Genomic DNA, 22,328 nt, shown 5'->3' with positions numbered 1-22,328 from the left:
ATCCTCCAAAATCTTATCGAGCTCGTCGTCGTTTATTATAGACAAAACGGGGTTCCATTTTGAAGTGTGAATCCAAACTTCGCGGGCCGAATGATACGTGCATACGTAAACGGTACATTGGGTAGGGCCTACGATACCTACCGATGTACATTATTACACTATACGTAACGCTTAGCTTCCCGAATTCCATCCAGGCAGGCCTAGCGCATGACGCTACTCCGCGCCGCGCCGTGCCGTCTACTCTCTCACGTATCGTGTGTGTGTGTGTGTGGGGGGGGGGGGGTGTGAGTGGGAACAGATTATATCGATCCAGACTGCAGTTATCGATAGTAATCGTTTGCTCCTCCCAGTTACCGACGTGGTCCCACACCTTTATATTGGTGTAATTGTTTGTATTTCAACCGTAAGAGGGCGACAAACATGGAAAAAATATATTCATTTGACCAGTTGGTCAATATAACGAGCTGGGAAAATATAACATTTGCGATCCTTGCAAACAGCATCACGTGATGAGCTCTTGACCAATCACATACCAGAAACTGTCTAAGCCATCTAATATTACAGCATATTCTGTGTCATCTGTTATGCAAACGCTTATACCCCCATCTCACTAGACGGCGATTCCGCTACGATCATCAAATATCGACAAAGTGCAGCGGATTGTGGCTTGATCGCTTTAAATCTTCTCCGTCGTATGTTGAGCGGTTCACAGGCATGGAGGATCGCCACCATCGCCATGGTCGGCGACCTCGCTACGGAAGTTTTGAACATGTCCAAAACTTACGTAGCGAGGTCACGACCGATTGCTGTGGTTTTAGAGCGTATCACCATCGCCTCACGAGCGCATTAAAAGCGCCACATTCGTAGCTTTGACGGGGTAGCATCGCGCAAAACGTAACTCAAGCGCATCAAAAGCGGCTCCCATCGCCCATGAAAATTACCACTTGTACAGTATTACGTAACAGGAACCAACCATGAACGATAGAAAGTGATGCACAGACCAGGAAGGTGGACATGGAGAAAAACGTATAAAATTCATTTTTCCACGTACACTCGGTACGAATCTGCTCTGTTTATTAAATTGTTTGTTTGTCATATACCATTGCAAGACATTGAAAGTAATTAAGTTGTAATCTTCTCAAATATATCTTCATAAAATTGTCTCATTGTAGGATACGATTTGTAGTTTGCTCGTAAGCCGGTTCTTTAATATTATACACATTTTACCCTTTTAATTGAATGGATGACTTAACTAATAGTGCAATTTCACATCAGGTTCTAAGTGGTGTGTTCTAGAATGCTAAGACGTAAGGGTACAACCATATTCTGCATATCCATGTTAATTTGACACTGACATCTGTCTGAAGAAATTCAATCATGAAACACATTTTATACCCTGATCGCTTGAGATCGTAGCGATTTTGTTAAATCGTCACAGATCGCCATGGTCGCCATGGTCACCTTCCTAGTGAGATGGGGGCCTTACTGCTGTACTGAGTGTGCAAACTCTTGTTACAATTCACAAGCACACAAACATTGTGCTACACACAAGTGCAAGTCACTCCTTTTTCAGTGCAGTCAACTTCAAAGTCTTGTAGAAGTGTGCTATTTTTCTACAGTCTACAGTTGTAGTTGTGTCCTATGCTTGAAATGACTTAAAGCTTTTCCTCTTCGTGTGATTTTACTCAGGGTTTGTTGTTGGTTTTTTTTCCTAATGTCAGCCCTGGTATTTCATTTTAGGTCAGTGTAGCAAGAGAAGTATAAGAGAGACATTGTTTTTATATGACAGTTGTCCAAGCGACAAGCAATTGCTACTTTTTACGCATACTGCCCATTGTGTGTAAGTCACATTGTCACACAAGTTAGCTCTTTTAATCTACGCTTGTATGTACCTCATACTTTTGAGAATGACATCCTGTGACTTGTTTAATGCAGAGGCAAGAAGAGCTGTACTGATTCAAAAGAACAAAAAAAAAAAAACAGCTGAGAGATCATACCTGCTTTAATGCTATGTATATTATGTGTGTTTGTAGTACAACAATTTTAAAGCTTTATACATGTACCGTGCGAGATAGCTCCATATGTAGGGAATTGATGTTTGACTGCCTATCATCTGAAATTAGTGAAATTTCAGTAATTCTTTCTCACTATGATATCTATTATTCTCCATCTGTATCATCATACACAACTAGACTTCCTTACTTTTTCAGTCATTGTGCAACTCTTTCAAATCTGACATGCTGTAACACCAGCATAGCTGTGGATCACATTATGACTATTACCTTCAAAGTACAGGCATCTACCATTAAAACGAAGTCCTTGGAACCATCAGTTTTCTTTTATTATATCAAAATTTCATCACATCTGAATAATGATAAAAAGGTGTGTGGATAACAATTTTGGAAACTGAATATTCACTTTGTTGTAACAAGAATTTCCTTAAAACCTTGTTTATTATAATGGAAGCGCACTGTACTCAATATCTTAGTGTGGTTCCAAGAGTCCTGCTGCTTATATGTTGTTTGTTTTATCAGCTGAATGTTTCAATGTTATCATTTGTTTTCTACTTTTTAGAGTGGCAGGGATCAACATCTTGTGCATTATCATATGTTCTGAAGAGTGCTGCTAACAGTAGTTTAGAATTGTATTCAGGTTTATAGCATTTGCAACATCACCTTGGTGTAGGTAGCACAGAAACTAAATATTTGGATACATGTATGTCACGCAAACATCAATTAGTGGAGCTTTCTCATTTCTGCAATTTTCTTGAAACTCTCCCTGCACTGTATTTGTATAAGTTTATAGTATTTATTGCAACATATTGGGATCTGGTTTGAGTTTGCTGGATATTTGATTTTGTGAAAACAATGCCTCCTGTGACACAGATGCTTTGATTAATGTCTCCAAGGTTGGAAATGGCTTTCTTTCCTCTTGAAAAGTGATATTTCTTTCTCTTTTCATCAGTGTGGTTCACAATCACAAATTCACCCACTTGCAAAATATTGTCTTACAATTCTCAGTCTTGCAAATTATATGAGGGACATACTAGTACTAGAATGTATATGGCATATAATAGTATTTATTCAGTAACATTATACTGCAGTATTACAGTCCACTGTTTGTCACAATTTCATAAACTTGCATAAAATAGCCTGAAAAGGCAGTTGACTAATATGTTATCACAGGAAAATAAGAAAAACATCAAGGTAAAATGTCACTTTTCTTTTAATCCCTTTTTTTAGTTAGTTCTATGTCTTTCATGTAATCTGAAAAAAAGAACTTGGTATTTGGGCAAGGTATTATGTGACAAATAATATATTTGAGGCAAAACCTGATGACAGCAAGGAGGCATATTCCCAAATTTCTGTTAACACAAATATTTGAGAAGTCGGTCAGCAAAATTTGATACGCGGATAGTGTTACTAAGTAGTTCCCTGGTAAGATAGGTTAAAAGTTTGCCAAGAGTTCAGAAGGTACATCAAAGCAAACAGACATGTACACATTTTTGAGTTGGCAGAGTGTCATGTGTGAAGAAGATATGTCTGTCAATAGTGTTGAAAGATTTTTTTTTTTTTTTTGTGGGGGGGGGGGGGGGGGGGGGGTCTTGTTGCATATGACAAGACTTGAAAGATTCCATGTGTGCCATCTGTTCCAGATGTCTTCATGTGGATATATGAATTTATGTTTCTAAGTAGTCATACTTTGTCATTTCACTCCAAGATCTATTCAACAGACAGAGACTGAATCCCCATTTTAACAGTGCCTTTCAAACTAGAGTTGTTGTTGTTTTTTTACCCTGCCTGTTAAAACAGTCCCTGCAAAAAGGGGTGTGGACATTGTCATGGTAAATTTTTGCCAATTTCTACCCTAGCCAGCCAGGGTAATTACCCAACATTACCTTAACATTACCCCGACAACCCTTCTATTAGAATGCTCCCACAGTAACATTCCTCCGATACATTCAAGATGCGTACACAACATTGCAGACAGAGAATGACTGACATGCCACGCACCAATCACATGTATGGATTGTAACTACTGATCTCTATGTAGCCAAGATCAGTGATTGTAATCACATTCTCTTTAATACTAACTGTAATGCTATTGCCTACATAGATGTGCACAATCTAGAATAGGCGACACTGACCAGTGGGCAAGGTGGTCTCACCAGTAGACAACACCCCCTTCTTGAAAACTTACTTGAGGTTTTCGGTGAGTGTCTGTTAAAACAGTATCCCTCGCTCTCTCTACTGTGGTGTTATTGCCCGAGGCAAGGAATTTTCTCCGGATGTTGTCCTGATGTTGTTGGGGTAAGGTTTGTTAAAACATGGCTTGAATTTTACATTGCACAAAGTGTATGAGGGCAATTTAAGTTGTCACTCAAGTATAAAGGCATTATGAAGTGGCTGAGCTAAGTCCATCAGTGTGTTATCCCCAAACCAAGCAGGAGAGCTTGTTCACTTTTGGAGTATACTGTAAAAGTGGAAATTTTCAGAGTGTTGAAATTTTTGCGCATTTTGCGCAACCAGAAACTAGCGCGAAAATAAAAGCACACAAATATTTTTGCTTGCCATATGTTCCATTACTTATCATTAGTTGATGTCTTGATTCCGTGGAATTAAAAACCCACAAAACTCTTCTTACGTGGCCAAGCGCGAAAAATTAGTTGCGCAAAAATATCCACTTTTACAGTAACCCTCATTTTACGGCAACTGATTGATAGACTGCCCTTTATCTACCTAAGTACACACCAAATATTCAGTGTTTGAGTAATAGCCAAGGCATACATACTCGGATGGGATTTTTTTTTTTTTTTTTTTATCATGGCCATTACTCAAAACACTGATAAATTGGTGTGTATTTACAAGTATGAAGGGCAATTTGTTAATCAACCTTCATTTTGTTGCTCCTGTTTGTCACTTTCTCACACTTATTATTTGTACCAAGGACAAGTGGAATCAAGAACTAAGAGGAACAGGGGAACCTCGTTATGAGAACCTAGTAACAATGACAATTTCATTGTAGATGTACCTTGCTAATCAGGGCCCCATTTTATCAAAAGATGAAATCGATTAAAATTTTAAATTTCCTTACCACACAGGCTGCCATAGACTTGCAGTTGAAATCAACTATTGTAATCAATTTCAACTCTTCATAAAACAGGGCCCAAGGTTTCTCACTATGTCAGGTACAAAAACAACTTTACAGATATAGAATTGTGACTTGCAAAATCACCGTGTTATAAGAGGGTCTTATTATAAATGACCTTTGTTACAGGTTCCACAGTACAAATGATTTTTGCGAGGCAGGAACTTGTTATTCAGATTTGGGGTTTGGGGACTGTAGTTTGTAATGTTATCCTACACGCTACACACTGTATTTATGTACTGTAATTACTGGTACATGTAGTCGTTACTAGCACTCACTGTGCCAGAGTGTTTCTTTACAGACACTTTCAGTGGTAAAATTCTTGACATCCTGATGATATTATGTGTGTATTAACAGAATCTAAAAAAGAATAAAATAGAAATAAAGAAAGAACTTTTATTGACAATATGTAAGTACATCTGTATGCGTAATGCTGTGAATCTGGATTTGGAGATATAAATGTGCCAGACATTTCTACAACTGGTGCTTTTTATTTTCCCCTCATACTTTTCTTGCATAATCCTTTCCTTTAGACATGTAATTTGTTTTGGATGTTTTCTTCATGATGACTATTTATGCCTTTATTGTAATGGTGTTATATGAAGAAGATGGGTTGTTTGATGTTGGCAACACCAGGCAATTGTCTGTGCAGATGCATATACTTGTATTTAGGGGAAATGCACTTCTTTTTTTTTTTTTCTTGGGACTGTTGCGGCAATACTCTACTAATGAATAGAAGAACCTGGACATGTGCTGGTTTATGTATTCCCAATCATGGTGTCAATAAATATTTTTGAGTACAGAATAGAAGTACCAAATGATTTTATGTCTTCCTTTCAATTTAAAAGCAAATTTGATTTTTTTTTTTAAAATCACAAAAACAATGGAAGTAGCACGATGATGATGCTCTTTTATTTGCAAGTACACATCATTACCACATACATGTATCCATCTGCCTGGGACAATATACACATACTTAATCACATTTAGATTCAACATGTACTAAATATTAGACATGAACACTGAATATGGTTCCTCTCACTTCCCAACCCCACCCCCACCCACTCTCCCTTTTTTCCAGTATTGTTGGATTGGAAGAGCCTAATATGACCACAGATTAATCACACATACAACTAATGGTCACCAGCTCTGTGAAATCTGCACTTTTTTTCTTTTTTCTTTTTTTTTTTTTGGGGGGGGGGGACATTTCAAAATTTTCAGTTTTTCTAATACATTTGTACAAGGCTCAAAGAGATGGAAAGGAACAGTTCTGTGTTCAGGGCCTGGGAAGTTAAGTAGTCGTAGACTCAACTAAGAATCAGTCCTTTTCAGATGTGAAACCAGACCACATGACCCTGATTTAATACAGGTAACTACTTTCTGAGCTGTTGGGCTTCATGTTTAGTTGGCAGATTTTTCACATATTCACAATTTTTACCTCCATTAAAATTGCTCGAAAATCAAGATTTTGTATAAGAAACATATAAATTCTTTTAAATCATGCAAAATGCATTTATTTATCTTTAGCCACCCCCCCCCCCCAACCAAAACAAACAAACAATAATTTCTATTCCTTGTGACAACAATATATTGTAGGCCATGAGAAGAAAATTTTAGAATATCCAGAGGTTTGCTTCTGACCAAAAAAAACCAAACAATAATAATAATCTGCTGCCCACTCTGGTAACAGCCCTGATCAGTCAGCTGTCCTAACTTCGGAAACACCTTGCAGTTAGCTACAAAAATAGGTTCTAGACAGGGTTGTACGTAAGTCCGGTAATTAGATGTGTCTAAGTTAAATTAAGATTATGAATAAAGACTGTGAACAACATACAAACAGTATGTTCACAAGCCGAAATCTAATGTCATTCCAAGCCTACAAATATAGACCTGTGCCATTCTAGAGGGATCATTTTATTGAGCATTTGTTCATAAAAGACTCTGCAAGCTTCCAGCCTCAAATAAATAAACATGTATACCTATGCCCTGGACTTTTCCCCCTACAAACATAAAAAACATTCTGCCTTCCTGTGAACACACACCCTATCCCTCCTTCAACTTATACCATCTGATGGCCCTAATAACGTCACAGTTACTCATGTGAATGATGACAGCTGAATGACTTGCATTCGAATATCCACTAAAGTGTTCCAGGTTTAGTCGTTGAATCCATGTTGAGACTTGGGACGAGTGAGAATGTGGCAAATTCCCTTCCGGCCCGACAAGGTGGAATAAAGCATAGCTAAACCAGACACTGGAGTGACCAATTCACTGTCCATCTCCTGGTGATCTCAGTGAGATCACCCCCTGGGCCAATTCAATTCCTGTCCAGGATGTCCTGTGCCCGGTCTTCCAACATGAGCTGTGTGTTCTTGATGTACTCGCACCACTCTCCTAGACGAGTCTGCATGGTGGCAATCTATAAACAAGGAGTCACAAACAAAAAACTTCCAACTTGCAATTCCAGTTGAATGACAACAGCCCTGGTTAACCAACAGGGTGACACTCTTGAAACCTACTGGCTTCTATGCTACACACTGAGATGTGCCTCTCATTTCATCCTTTTCAGATTCGTTTATATACCGTATATGCCTAATATACTGTATACGCCAAATGTTTAGCCAGTCCGATTTTTCACAAATTGGGACTTCCCCAAAAATGGTTAAATTCATGAGCGTTGAGTACAGTAATGAATTGAGAAATGTGCATGCAAGTCACTTTATGTTGGGATCAGAGTATATATTTTGCATGTTTTTATATTTGCAATTAGCACCAGACAAGTGAAATTTAGGAAAATAAAAAACCCTGAGATATATATCATCGCTGGGGCGACAAGACCTCGTATCTACAAAATGTGAAATGTTCAGAAGAGCAAAAAAACAAGGCGGCCAAAGCACTATAACGAATGGGATAGCCTTTCGTTTGACATGCCATGGTGGCTTTATCTTTGGAGTAAGACAGTTTGAATTTGGTCAGGACATCACTATTCACTTAACCCATTATTTGACCATTAATCCAAAAAAGTAATTTTCATCAAAAATTTAAGATACAAGGTCTTGTCACCCCAGCGACGATATGCCGTTATACAGTAGCTGAAACTTACACTGCACATATTACATATAAACACTTCAAAAAAAAGTCTCGTGCAGGGTTCAGTCAAGCTTTGGGCATTACTTTATTTCCAGCATCTCATATTTGATGGATCTCCCGTTACATTTGACAGATTTCTGCTGCGTTAAAACAAGAAATCAGCCTCTGCATGTAACAACCATGTACTGAACAGAGAAAAAGCCAGCAGTTGAATGTACTTAAATTGAGGAGAGGTTAGACACAAATGTGAGTGCATTTGAAAATTGTTGTTTTCATATTTGTTACAAGGCTAAGATTAACTGTATCAAGTAGGAACCTGACCCTCTTTGAACATGGCATCTTACCTGTTTGGAGTCCAAGACCCTGGGTTGGACCCAAGTCATGTGTACCTTGCTCTCCACTTGGTCTATTGAGCCTTTCACCAGCCCCAGGGACAGTGCCTTCATGACCAAGATCTCAACCTAAGAACAGGGAAACAAACAATCATGTAGCTCAAGTTAGACTACTGTAAAAGTGGATATTTTCGCGTGACTAATTTTTCGCGCTTGGCCGGGTCGGAAGAGTTTCGCATGTTTTTAATTCCGCCGAATCAAGACATCACGCACAGGCACATATGGTTGCGCGATCTGCGCGATCTGCGCGAAATTTGAACACCGCGAAAATTTCCACTTTTACAGTATGTTTGACTTTTCTTTTATTGTCACCTTGTCTCATATTTGAAAAGCCTTAGAAAAATAATGACACTGAAGATATTGATGAAATACTTGTGATTACCGCAATAAAAATAGTAATGATGATTAAGATATCAATATGTCATAAATATCATCATCGTCATCATCATCACAAGAAGAACAACAAATATGATTACAAAGATAACAATATCACTAATAAAAGGATAACAAACATGAAAGCATCTCCTTGTTTACCCAGGTTGGCCACATCAGTGTTAATAGTGGGTGCATTCACATTAGAATTATTGTGTTGTTACATGTATGCCAAGGTTAGAAATATACACTGTCACTGTTCTCATTGACAAAAATATCACAATAATAGATATGTGTATTGCGGTACTTCAGTTGGCACTGGTCTCATTCACAAAATCCTGTGATATTTCTGGCCAGAAATACAAATGAAAGAATGAAGGATTGAAAAAAAAGGATCTTCATTCATTCAGTCATTGTAAGTTATCTCTCATTAACTCTCTATATGGTACAGTGGTATTTCTGGCTCAAAAGTACAACTCTCCAAGAGAAGCACCGCACATACACACATCTACTGTGGGGAAAAGACATTAAGTGTATCAGGTCACTTGAAAAATACACCGCAGTGCGGTGGATGATGTTTCAGAACACGATTCACACTCAAAGTTTGCATGTATATTTCGCGTGAAGTTTGAATTACCATCCTAAATATCACAGGATTTTGTGGTTGATTTTGCGGAGTATTTGTGTTCACATTCAAAATAACTCAGTATTTCACTGCAAGTGTGAATAAGCTAGGCTCCTTATGCTCTATTCTCTATTACACATCAAAACTTTGGGGACATCTCACCTCATTGAGTGGCAACTTGGCAGCCTGGGCGATCTCTGCAAAAGAGAGGCTTCGATTGTTTGCCGGCCTCGTGAAAGTCATCTCCATCAGGCAGAGGAGGGAGATTTTCTGCCTCAGGGGCAGCTCACTTGTGGCCAGGTCAGGCTGGAGCAAATTGGGGGGAAAAAAAGGGTCAAGGTTGGTGATGAACATTTTGCACAAAATGCAGGATTACAACAATATACTACCCATCAAATCAATCTTCTGCAAAAATGAGATAATGAATTGTTTACTCACCTACAGTACTGTAAGTACTAGTTTGATACTTTCAATTACATGCTGAACACACCACATACAGTGCATGCTCGTTACAATAGACATGGCTATAACAAAATTCTTGTTACAACGAAATGAAAATTCAGGTCCCAACATTATCATCCTTTATACACTATGATGTTTGGTTATAAAGACAATGAAAACCGCCAGTCCGGAGGACTTCGTAATAACAGGAGTTCACTGTATTTAGTGAGTCTATTTTTTTGTGAACTGGGAGTCCCAGACAATATCGTGAGTGTTTAATTTTGCAATTGTGGAGTACAAAAATAGAGGTAGAAATATACACGTGCACATCACACTCATGTTAGTATCAGAGTTGCAATGTAATACGTTTGTGTGTTGTTAAATTGCGAATAGCACCAGACTCGCACAATTTTTGAAAATAAAAACCTTTTTGGCAATATATAGCGTATATACAGTATTCAATCTAGAATAATTCAGCCACTTTGGCTACTTCCAGTATGTAGGCCATACAGTGTGGATCAGATATAAGGCACAAAGTAAATTTTTGCATGATGTATGTCAAACCCACCTGTTGTTTCCACACCTGTGCCAGTGACTCAAACTGGTCCAGATTGCCACTGTTGAATGCGAAAAGGAGGTCCACTAGCCATGACTTGTCAGTAGAGCGGAGTGAAGCCAGAACAGGATGAGCAAGCTGGCAAGAAGAGGCATCATCAAGAGATGAATACATCCCAGTTCAATTACACTACCTTATCCTAATGACACCCATAGCATTGAAAAACTTAATACACCATGTACAACACGACAGCACTATACAGACAGCAGAGACTGCGAAGTAAGCTTGTAATAACACAATATGTGAAGCCACATGACAAGTTCTCTGCAGTTTTTAGACATGATCAAAAGTATCCTACACCTGGATGTCACAGACAAGACAAACTCATGCCAAGATGAAACTATCCCATTATCCAACACCAGTCATTGTGACCAGACATCAACTGAGCTTGATGATCATATCACAAAACTTTGATTGCAACTGAAACACCTGCAAAGCAAGAAAAACAAAAGGAACTAGAAATGTCACTATGGCGACTGGTATGCCTCCGCCATAATGCATGGTTCTCTCAATGTGTATAGTACAATGTCTTCACAATGTGTGATGACAGTTTCACATAAGTGGCAAAATATTGCAATGACAGGTTTGTCATAAATGTCTTGAATGTTCACTTTCCTTGAACTAGGTTTGCTATTGTCTAAGAGTGCAGGTACGTGTATTTGGGGAATTGAGGATTTTACTTGACTTTTGACCAACCCTTTAACAGGTTTATGCATTGAGTAATTTTCAAGGTATGATGAACTAGAAATGTCGCCATGATGCCTCCACCATAATGCATGATTCTCCCAATAGGTGTATATGTAATGTCTTCACAATGTGTGATGACAGTTTCACATAACTGGCAAAATCAAAATGACAGGTTTGTCAGAAATATCTTGAATGTCTTGAAAAGAGTGTAATTACAGTATAAAATTGATTTTTTTTTTTTCATTTAAACCTGGCCTTGACCCTTAACCTTTGACCTTCTAGCAGGACATTTCCACAAGAATCTCCATTAGGTAATACATGTATATTAAGTTTTAAAAATAATAATGCAAGCATTGCATACTAGTATATGAGGGAAATAGTAAAATTTTGATGAGTTGACCTTGACCTTTGACCACTGACTATTGACCCATGACCCCTAAATACCCTAGATAATCCCTGCCAGTCAGTAAATGTGTATGTACCAAGTTCCATGAAGATACATTGAACCATTTGTGAGAAAAGTGAAATTGTAACATTTTCACCTTGTCTTTGACCTTTTGACCTTTGACCTTATGACATGAAACTCTCTCTGGAGAATCTTTATGCTGTAGTTCATGTCTACACTAAGTTTCAAGAAAATACCTTCGGGCATTGCATGGATATGGGGGAAATAGCAACATTTTTAGCATTTGACCTTGACCTTTTGACCTTTGACCTCTTGCCAATGTCACTAAAATCTACTCAATTAATTGCCCCATCATACATCATCCTTGGACCAAGTTTGGTGAAAGCTGCTTCATCCAGTTTAGAGTTATCACGTAAACAGATAAATTTTAGGATTTGACCTTGATCTTTGACCTTTGACCTCTGTCCGATTTCACTCAAAAATCAATCACGTAATTGTCCCACCATACATCATCCTTGAACATGGTTTAGTGAAATTTGCTTAATCCAGTCTTGAGTTATCGCGTAAACAGATACAATTTCATGATTTGACCTTGACCTTTGACCTTTGGCTGATTTCGCCCAAAATCTAATCAAGTAATTCCCCTATCATACTTTATACTTGGACCAAGTTTGGTAAAATTCCAGTCAATATTACTCAAGTTATCGCATAAACAAATGCGGACGGACGTACGTACGGACGGACGGACAGACAACCCGAAAACATAATACCTCCGGCACCACTTCGTGGCGGAGGCATAAAAAGTGAATTACAGCATAAAATAGATTTCTTTTTTTTTTTGCATTTAAGCCTGGCCTTTGACCCTTAACCCTTGACCTTCTGGCAGGAAGTTTCCCAGAGAACCTCCATTAGGTAATACATGTATGTTTTAAAATAATCCTGCAAGCATTGCATTGATATGAAGGAAATAGTGAAATTTTGAGGATTTGACCTTGACCTTTGACCCCTGACTATTGACCCATGACCCCTAAATTCCCTAGATAATCCCTGCCAATCAGTACATGCGTATGTACCAAGTTCCATGATCTTTGACCTTTGACCTCTGTCTGATTTCACTCAAAAACTAAACAAGTAATTGTCCCATCACACATCATCCTCGGACCAATTTTGGTGAAATTTGCTTGATCCGATCTTGAGTTATCACGTAATCGGATACAATTTCATGATTTGACCTTGACCTTTGACCTTTGGCCTTAAGCCGATTTCATCCAAAATCTTATCAAGTAATTGTCCCATCATATTTTATACTTGGACCAAGTTTGGTTAAAGTCCAGTCAATATTACTCAAGTTATCGCGTAAACGAATGCGGACGGACAGACGTACGGACGGACGGACAACCCGAAAAAATAATGTCTCCGGCGCCACTTCGTGGCGGAGGCATAAAAAGGAAGAAATTATGTCACTGTCTTCTGATGTGATAGATACTTCTCTTTGGACATTTTGCACTCATCAAATACATGGCCACAGTGTACATACACAACATATAACCAATTCTAGGAAATCTTCTTGCCCATTAGATAGTTGAAAAAAAAAATAATAATGGTCTACTCACCAGTTCACCAAAGTTGTAGACACCATCACCAAGAAGGGCTGCAAGACCTAGGTTGAAGGCTCTTTCTCTCTTTTCTGCATCTGATACAAATAATATTAGTACAAACCATTTTAGCAATTACATCTTTCATTTCATGAAGTGCACAACAATATATGTAAACAGCATTATTGGCAGATTTGAGGAAACACCTTTTCATAATTGGGAAAATGTCTTTAGTCATTACAGGGGAATTTCAGGTCAGTTAAAAGTTGGTCTGAAAAGGATAGAGTAAAATATGACAAGCACAACAATGAAAATTTCAACAAAATTATATTAAAACTAAGAAAGATATGAAATTTCACATATTTGCTAATTTTTGACCACAAAAATTCTTGTAAAGATGACATTTTGACGAAAATGGTGAAATGATGCAAATTTAAATTTTCTGTTATATAAGTGTCAAACATTATGTTATTCCTGGCTGAATAACTTCAAAGTATGATCAGTCAAATATAATTAAGATTTGAGACTGGGGCATATCAGTAATTACAAGTGAACGAGAAAGTGGAAATTTTAACATTTCATGTAGAATCTATATAACAGGTTAAGAAGGGTTGAAATCATCAATTCACTATTTGCATATATGCATAGACTGTTCAAGAACTGCTATGTGAAAATTAGCAAAACTTTACAACATCATTTCCTTAATTTTCGTCCAATTTTGATCAAATTTTCGTTGTTGTGCTTGGAAGACTTTATTCTTTCTAGACTAACTTCCAACAGCTTTGGAATTCCCCTTTACAATACTGAGTGCTAACATGGCCACACTCATGTACAGTAGGTGCCTGAGAGACATAAGTGCACCAAATTACAACAGAGTCAGTCCAAAAGACATACAACAGGATCCCCTGCAGTTTGAAACTCCCAGTATATGTTTACACTACTGAGCGCTGCACTAGCAACTAAAGACAAAAACTACTCAAAGAGAAAACATCCCCGCACTAGAGAAAACATCCCCGCAGGTGCAATAAGCTAGGAGCCCCTAAGTTGTAAGTCAGTTTGTACCTGGTATGTCTTTGATGTCCAGGCAGCCAAGATACCTCAAGGCGTCCCTGTAGTAGGAGGCATGGTTTCCTGTGACTTTGTAGTAGTTGCTGGAAAGGTCATAGAACCTGGAATGGACAGACGTCACCCCATCATAGTTGTCAAGGATTTTCTGCGCCTCTTCAACTCTGGCCTGGGAGAGAAAAGTAAAATTATTTGGAGCAGAAATACTAAACAAAAAAAAAAAAAAAAGACGACACATGAAATGTGATTCACTTCAGCTATTACTTCATACAGGACATGAAGAGACTTCTGTTCTATTACTTGTCACTGATATTTTTGCCAAAATAATTATGCTCTCTAATTCAGGGACATGAAACGAGGGGTATTTGATTCCCACAAACTACAAATTTTCTTTATATAAAGCAAAGGGGTTTCTACTGAAAGTAAAATATTTATCATGCACATACTGTGTAGCAAGCACACCTTCGTTTTCAAACACATTTCAAAAGGAACACTTGTACCATAGACCCCTGCTTTTCAACTGGTGGGCCGCAAAGCTGTCATGCGTGGGCTGCGATGTTGATCAAAAATAAAATAGAAAAGATTCAAATTCAATCAAACTATGAGCCTTGAAATGATTTGTAGGAGCCAAAGCGGCCTTGGGCTAAAAAAGGTGCACAGCTGTACACAAAGTCAGCTAATCTGTCTATTTAGCCCTTCATATTGAAGCATTGAAGCAATTAAGTAGAGAGTACATGTCTTTAAAGAGAGGCCCTTTTTTTCATGTTCATTTCGTACATATATTTATTGATTCAGGGTATTGTAGAAAGTAAGAGGATTCACTATTTTCACACACCTTGGTGCCTTCAAGGTCATTAACCTTCAGCTTCATCATCCCGTTGACTGTAGTGCAAAGGATGACCGCTTGGTCATCGGATTTAACCTTCTCCTCCATCTTATCCATGAAAGCCAATGCTTCATTGTAATCTGCACAGGATTGAGCAATGCAAGAGAACATTTCATAACGTCAAACAACCTGCCATCAATCCATAAACAGTCAACTCTACATAGTATATGCAGGACTGACAAAAATGCATAGACTTGGGTGATATTCAATTTTCGCATTCGATATGCAGAGAATAAGACATATAAGGCTATGACGTAAATTAGGACTTTTAAATTCTTACTGACGTGGCCGATTATTCAACCCATAAGATGCTCTGTCGACTAACACGGAGTTGACTGCAGTTACTGGGAACAAAAAAAAAAAAAAAAAGGCAAATTTGGAAAGACAATTTTTCTCTGTAACACTCAACATAATCATCTCCAATTTGCTGACTTTAGCACATTGTATATTTAAACATACTGTTACTGTTTGTCTGTCACCATGTATAAAGCACATCTAGACATTCAAGTAGATTTTAGATTCTGTGCACTTTTCTTCTTAATACATTGCTACTGTTCATCCAAATTAAGAACAACAAAATATGTGAAACACATTTGTATGAATACCTCCTCTGTAGATGAAATCAACACCAAGATACATGTATTACAGACATCTATCACCACTTGAAGTTTTGATACAGCTGCTGTAGGCAGTCAGTAATGGGACATGTTTGTCACAATTCACGTAAGAGACAAAATGGCAAAATTACCACCTACACATGTATGTCAAGTGATTGGTTCCTTACCTTTGACTGTATGAAACAGGTATCATGTAAAATTCTATCAACATTTATGTTTAATTTCACTTTGACATTGATCACAAAGTCGCATATACAAATTCTCTGGTTTAGGGGAGTGCTGGCAAGGAGCTCTTATCTGATGATCTGCTACAGTGTATAATAAAATTATATGAAGAGTTTGATCGCAAAAAGACTACATGCGTGTAAGTGCCAATTTAAGCATCATTTTTAAACTTGCTAAAGCAAGTCTATCATGAAATAGACCTATTCCAGTGATACCTCACTTGTTACATCACAAGGAAAATTCTAGAACTTATGATTAAACATATCCCTCACTTTCTTATAATTCGCTCTGCTTTTTAGAAGCTCTAAATGCAAATACCTCAAATTAACTAAAATGGAGTTAACTTGTTTTGCAATCAAACTCTTCATATGGTTCTTGAACTCCCTTACCTGGGACCTGTCGCACAATGATAGCTGCAAGCTCGGCCAGTGATAGGGGGTTGATCCTATGCTCAAAGTCGGACAGGAAGTTTTCATACAACTGCATGAGGAAAAAAAACCCAGTAAATCACGGTATACATTGCATTTTCATTGACAGATTGCCCTACATAAACAAGTACTTATCAATCAATGTTTTAGGAGCAGCCATGATTTAAAAAAATAAAATAAAATAAACCATTTTGTTTGACAGCCCTTTACATTGTAAATTCACATCAAGCTTGAATGTGAAAATGTTTGCATGTAATGCTGACAGTCTGATACTCCAAGCACTGACACAGGTGCATAGAAACTTTCAAATAATATACACATCTTATCTTCACTAGCATTAGAAAACACACAAAACAATTTGTTTTTCATTAGCTACATGTAATACACATACTTCACCACGATTGCCATACAAAGGCTTCACGAAATGTAAGACAGAAGTAGGGAGCATTAAGAATACCCCTATTTTAATTATCTTCTTCTCTTCTTCTTTTTTTTTTGTTGTTGTAAAGTACATGTTGGTTGCCATACCTTGATAAGTCCATCTCCTTGTGCAAAGATGGGCTGCTTGACGAAGTCCAACAATTTTAGAGTGAGTTGATGCCATAACCTGCATCAATATCAGAAATAGAGCAGAGACTGCAATGAATGAGGTAAGATACAAGTAGTGCATGCACTAAATCTCCTTCAATCTGAGGTTGCACATGACACCCTACAATGTATTTGAGTATTTAAATAATAGTGAAGTAAAGTAACAATGACAATGGACCACAAAGTACTGGGCACCCAAAGAACTCCATTGAAATATTTTCAAAGTTACATCCAGGTGATCATCCAACTGACAGTCTGATAGATATGTTGGTTGGGAGATATCAAGATAGGTAAAGATAGCTACAGCTAGGTACAGCTAAACGCAAGTAACTACACAGTATGTGTTGTCTTCCACAGTTAACCCGTTGAGGACGAGTCCCGAGTATACCCATACTTGGGCAAGCGTCTATGGGAAATGCGTGTTGTAGCAAAATACAACAGCCCTCAACTGGTTAAAAGCAGACGAACATTGTGACAAGACTAAAAAGCAACAAGAAAAAGAGTGAGAATGGAATGAACAAAGCACTGAAAATTTCTGAGTCGGATCAGGCCGATAGGTGTGGCAGGCCGATAGGTGCGGCAGCCCGGTAGTAAGTGAAGCCGCTGGCACCCCTGCTTTGGTGGGTCACTGCATATCAGTTGATTAAGACTCAACTTTTGTCAAAACGAATAGACAGAATTTTTTTTTTTCTTTTCATCATGGACAGTGCACGTGTGAGTACCAAAATAATCACCATGTGAACATGAGACAATTTACAAGTATACAGTGTATGTCACATGTGAAATGGATGAGAAGTGAAGAGGGGCTCTCATCAGCATCCCAGGCCAATGGCCTCAAGAGCCTCTCCAAATTTGCACAATATCCAACAACCACCAATATTTGCATATGAGTGAGACCCAAGTCCAGTAAAAATTGAATTTTTGCCGTTTTACACTTTTACACTTGTTGAAATATGTCGATCATAGTTAGTTCGCTGTGCAATAACAGCACTGCACAGCAGCATACGGCGCAGCATGCATACAAAACATGTTCACAGCATGGCAGTGAGCACAGCGATTTATCTACATGTAAATGTAGCTATCTCAATGCTATCTTTAAAACGATAATCCTGTTTTTCCGCCTCTCCCTCAGCTTGTACTGAGTCTTGCAGTAGCAAGTGATTGAGGTTTGGGGTTGTTGTTCGTGTTGTGTGTGTGTGTGTGTGTGAATGAAAGAAGATTGTGAAAAATGTGGTTACAAGACAAGGGTGAAAGAATATAAAGAGAAAGAATAGGAAAAGGGGGGAAGGAAATGAATGAAAAGATACTAAAACAGTAAACCAGGAAAAGTGAAACAAAAGGTTTACAAAATAGAAAGTACACTTAAGATAAAAACAAAAGATTATGAAAGGCAAGTAAGAAGAAAAACTTGCATTATAAAGGAAAGCAAAGGAGAGATGAATATGTTTGAAAAGAAAAGTGGAAAGCAAAGAAGAACTAAAGATAGAAAACAAAAAAGCACTAGGTAGAATAATACGAGTGATGAATCAAATTTGGATGAAAGCAAAGATGAATACGAAGAAAAGAAAGTGTACTGGTAGGGCCTAGATTGACGAGGAAATAAAGAAAAGGACACATCAGGATGAAATATAAGAAAAAGATATTGGAGAGGAAAGAAAGGAAAGTTTGAAAGGTAGATGGAAGGAAAGAAAGGAAAGTTTGAAAGGTAGATGAAGGAAAGATAACCCATGAAGGAAACAAAGAATAATTAAATGCAAAAAGTAAAATCAAACAGGAAACTGAGGAAGTTACACAAGAGGAACCCACAAAGAAATTAAAAGGAAGGAAAGGGAAAGTTAGGAATACCTGAAAATGAAAGAAGAAAAGATTTTAGAAGAAATTGGAAAGGTATAAGGGGCTGCACAAACACACGCTCAACCACTTTGAATAAAAGCTGCAAACAACCACTACCACAAGACTTGGCTGAGGAAAACAAGAAAAAAACAAATTTTAGCTTTTCACTTGAGACAACATAGAAAAAGCTGCTGTCATCGCTACACTCGGATTAAAGGATGAACATACATGTATTCGTACTGTGCTGTGCCGATTGTTTGTGTACAGAGTAGCATTTCGGGCAATCAAGATTTTCCGAAACTTGAACTTCTCTTCTACTTTGAAGACTCAGATGCAATTACATGTAGAAGGTTCAATAATAGGTTAGGCCTGGCTAGGCCCTAGGTCCTACTGAATAACTAAAGTTGCATTAGAGTGTCTAGACCTGTTTAGTTAGAGTTACTTAACAAATGTTATAGGGTGAGTTTTATACAGAAAAATCCTTCTGTCCAGAGGAGTCTTTTATCATTTTCGACTATATGGGAATGGATTCTGTGAAGCCAGATGACCACATACAGACCGATCTTTTGGTCAAACAAGTGTGCTTGTGAGAGTGAAAGAAGATTGTGAAAAATGTGGTTATAAGATGGGTGAAAGAATATAAAGGGGAAATGAAAGAAAAGATACATTGTACACTGTATTAAAGTTAAACCTAGAAAATATGAAACAAAAGGTTTACAAAAAAGAGAGTACACTAAAAATGATGGAAGGAAAGAAAGAAGAGAAACTTGCATTCGTAAAGGAAAGCAAGGGAGATATGGATGTTTGAAAAGAAAAGAGGAAAGCAATTACTTTAAAGAAAATAATATGTTGAAAACAAAAAAGCACTGTGTAGGTAGACTAATACTATAGAATCAGAGATGAATCAAAACTGTATGATAGCAAAGATGAATAGGAAGGAAAGAAAGAATTGAAAAGGAAATAAAGAAAATGATTCATTAGAACAACACATGAGAAGATGTCATAAGGATTTTTCTGTATAAAACTTTCCAACTATGGGGAAAGATCCTTATACACTTTGTAGTTGGAGGGAAAAACAACCCATCAAGGTTAAATAGAAAACTGAGAAAGTTAGACAAGAGGAAAACCACAAAGAAATGATTGACAGGAAGGAAGGGGAAATTTAGGAATAGATTCTACCTGCATAGAAAAAGCCCAGTACGTACGCTGATACACATTTAGTGGACTGTATTACCTGGAAGAAGAAAAAGAAGCCGGTGTGTCGTTAATACATTCAGACCAAAATTGACCCTTCGGCTTCGCGGCTTTGTGCACTCGCTGAACGCATTCGTACTGTGCTTGTGTACAGAGCAGCACAGCGATCAAGATTTTCCAACGATTTTCCAACACATGTACAACTGTAACACTACGGTTGTTAAAAGGGTGCAAACTTAAATTCTATTCCACTTTGGGTCTTTGGAGACTCAGATGCAAGTATAGGTTACTGAATAACTAATTTTAACCTTGTTACAGATCTAGGGTGAGTTTGTGCATGTTTGGAGATCAGTTGACAAACAGGTGCGAAAGTACACTAACACTAACGCTAACAGTAACAAACTAGAATTTAAAAGAGCTCTAACGTTAACGTTAACGCCGGTTAAATTTTACTCCTAATACTAGTAATGGAAAGGCTAACTATTAACAACTTACTAGCTAACGTTAGCGCCCCTATCTCAGAAGGTACCTACGAACCTACCCCCTAGGCCAGTGACATTAAAAATTACTGCAGTAAAGGCGGCAAGATATTCAAGTCTGACATAGGCCTACTGTGGAAGCTTGCTGAAAGTGGGAGGGCATTACAGGACTGTCAGAGGCCCGACAAAACAGGTGAATACAAGTGAGTACCGCGTGACCGGAAAATCCTGCCGCTAAATGGATCATAACATCGCCCATATTAACATCCGATGTAACCAGCTGACTCACGGCAGAGTAGCAGCGGCACTGAAGAGTAACTCGTCATTCATTTTAGGTTCAAGTCATCACAGTTGTATAAATAATACACTCACTTCTTATTATAAAGCTCTTCGATGTCATTCCAGACCTCCGCAACCTCTGGATTGCTCCGTTTCTGCTCACTCAAATACTCTGAAACGTCTCTCATCGTGCTTGTGATTGTTGTCTGCCGAGCAATGATAATTTCGCTGATCACATCATAGTCGTCACATCACCTCCTAGCTACCACGCACTCCTCGTACTCGCCTTGTTGATGTGAACAGGTAGGCGGTTCAGCGAAGATAAAGAGACTTGTAGCTTATCAACGTTGATGGCAGCGTCTGTGATTCTGTTTTCCGCAGTTGCAAGTGTACGTGTACCAATGAAGGGCTCACCTGCATTGGCTGTAAAAAAAATTCCATAAAAACACGTGTTAGAATAAAAATTCAGAGTTTGATCGCGAAGTGAGTCAACATCATTCTTTTTAATTTGTGATATCTGAGAATAAATCTGTTGAAAGAGAAAGAAGATGATAAGAAAATGTGGGATGGTTTTAGTCGTGACTTCATGACAGTGTTCCTTGTTATGTAACTAGGGAAGTTATTGTGAAGTTTCGCTCATTTTTACGAAACAGTTGTTCGTTAACAGTTCATATGAATACGCAAAATGGTGAGTTGATGATGTCATCGCGTCGCAACTTGCGATATGGTTTGTACACATGAAAAGATCTTGAAAATATTAATTGTTATTTGTTACTTCTTTATGAAATCATCATGCTCCAGTCTCATCATTTTGAACATTCAGCAACAGCTATTGGAACAAAATAATGTTTTACAGTGTCTTTTATATCAGGAGAATTGAATTTTTGTTATTACTTTAGACATTATCAGCGCATTCATACACCATATTGATTATTCATCACAATAATTATTCAAGTACTTTTTTGATAAAAAGAGAGAATGTTTAAAATTGTACAACTTCCTTACTTCTAATCCGATTTTGATCAAAGTTTTGCTGTTGGGCTTTCGAGGTCTCATTCTTTCTTTTAATTTTGATTGGTCCGGAATTCCCCCTTTAAAGAAAGACTATTTTTTACCACTTAAAATTTTCATGCTTTTTTTCTTTAGATCTATATCCCTAAACGAACGCCCCCCCCCCCCCCAATAAAAAAAAAGAATTAAAGAAGGTATGTGAAGCTTCCAAATGAGGTACACGGCGTAGTGGAATATCATCCTCATTACCCATAACATTTGATTAGGTTGTTGTTTTTTAACAGGCTTCGATACATAATGGTTTATTCTCTATTATGTTTCCACTGTTTTCGATGTCTTTGGTACAAAAAA

The 22,328-nt window shown here is 37.8% G+C and overlaps 1 protein-coding gene across 1 annotated transcript; it reads right to left on the bottom strand.

Moving 5' to 3' along the window:
* Positions 1-6,399: 6,399 nt before the first annotated feature.
* LOC139743346 (26S proteasome non-ATPase regulatory subunit 13-like) lies at positions 6,400-21,192 on the bottom strand. The gene is made up of 10 exons (XM_071653836.1): positions 21,060-21,192; positions 17,122-17,200; positions 16,555-16,645; positions 15,273-15,403; positions 14,435-14,606; positions 13,391-13,470; positions 10,637-10,762; positions 9,790-9,933; positions 8,583-8,699; positions 6,400-7,567 (listed from the first exon to the last, which is right to left on the bottom strand). The coding sequence occupies exons 1-10, from the start codon at positions 21,152-21,154 to the stop codon at positions 7,466-7,468; spliced, it is 1,137 nt and encodes a 378-aa protein (XP_071509937.1). The 5' UTR covers positions 21,155-21,192; the 3' UTR covers positions 6,400-7,465.
* Between the last annotated feature and the right edge of the window lie 1,136 nt (positions 21,193-22,328).

This window comes from Diadema antillarum, unplaced genomic scaffold (genome assembly GCF_040938485.1).
Source record: "Diadema antillarum isolate AM-2024a unplaced genomic scaffold, OU_Dant_1.0 seq00001071_RagTag, whole genome shotgun sequence".
Taxonomy (NCBI): Eukaryota; Metazoa; Echinodermata; class Echinoidea; order Diadematoida; family Diadematidae; genus Diadema; species Diadema antillarum.
The sequence above is the reverse complement of the archived record's forward strand: the minus strand, read 5'-3'. Positions and strand labels throughout refer to the sequence as shown.

Bases quoted from the DNA above. Each gene is read 5' to 3' on its own strand.
- LOC139743346 (XM_071653836.1), bottom strand. From the start codon at position 21,154: ATGAGAGACGTTTCAGAGTATTTGAGTGAGCAGAAACGGAGCAATCCA. The intron at 16,646-17,121 runs GTATGGCAACCA...TTCCTCATGCAG, and splicing joins AAGGAGATGGACTTATCAAG to TTGTATGAAAACTTCCTGTC. The intron at 8,700-9,789 runs GTGAGATGTCCC...CCCTGTTCTTAG, and splicing joins CCAAGTTGCCACTCAATGAG to GTTGAGATCTTGGTCATGAA.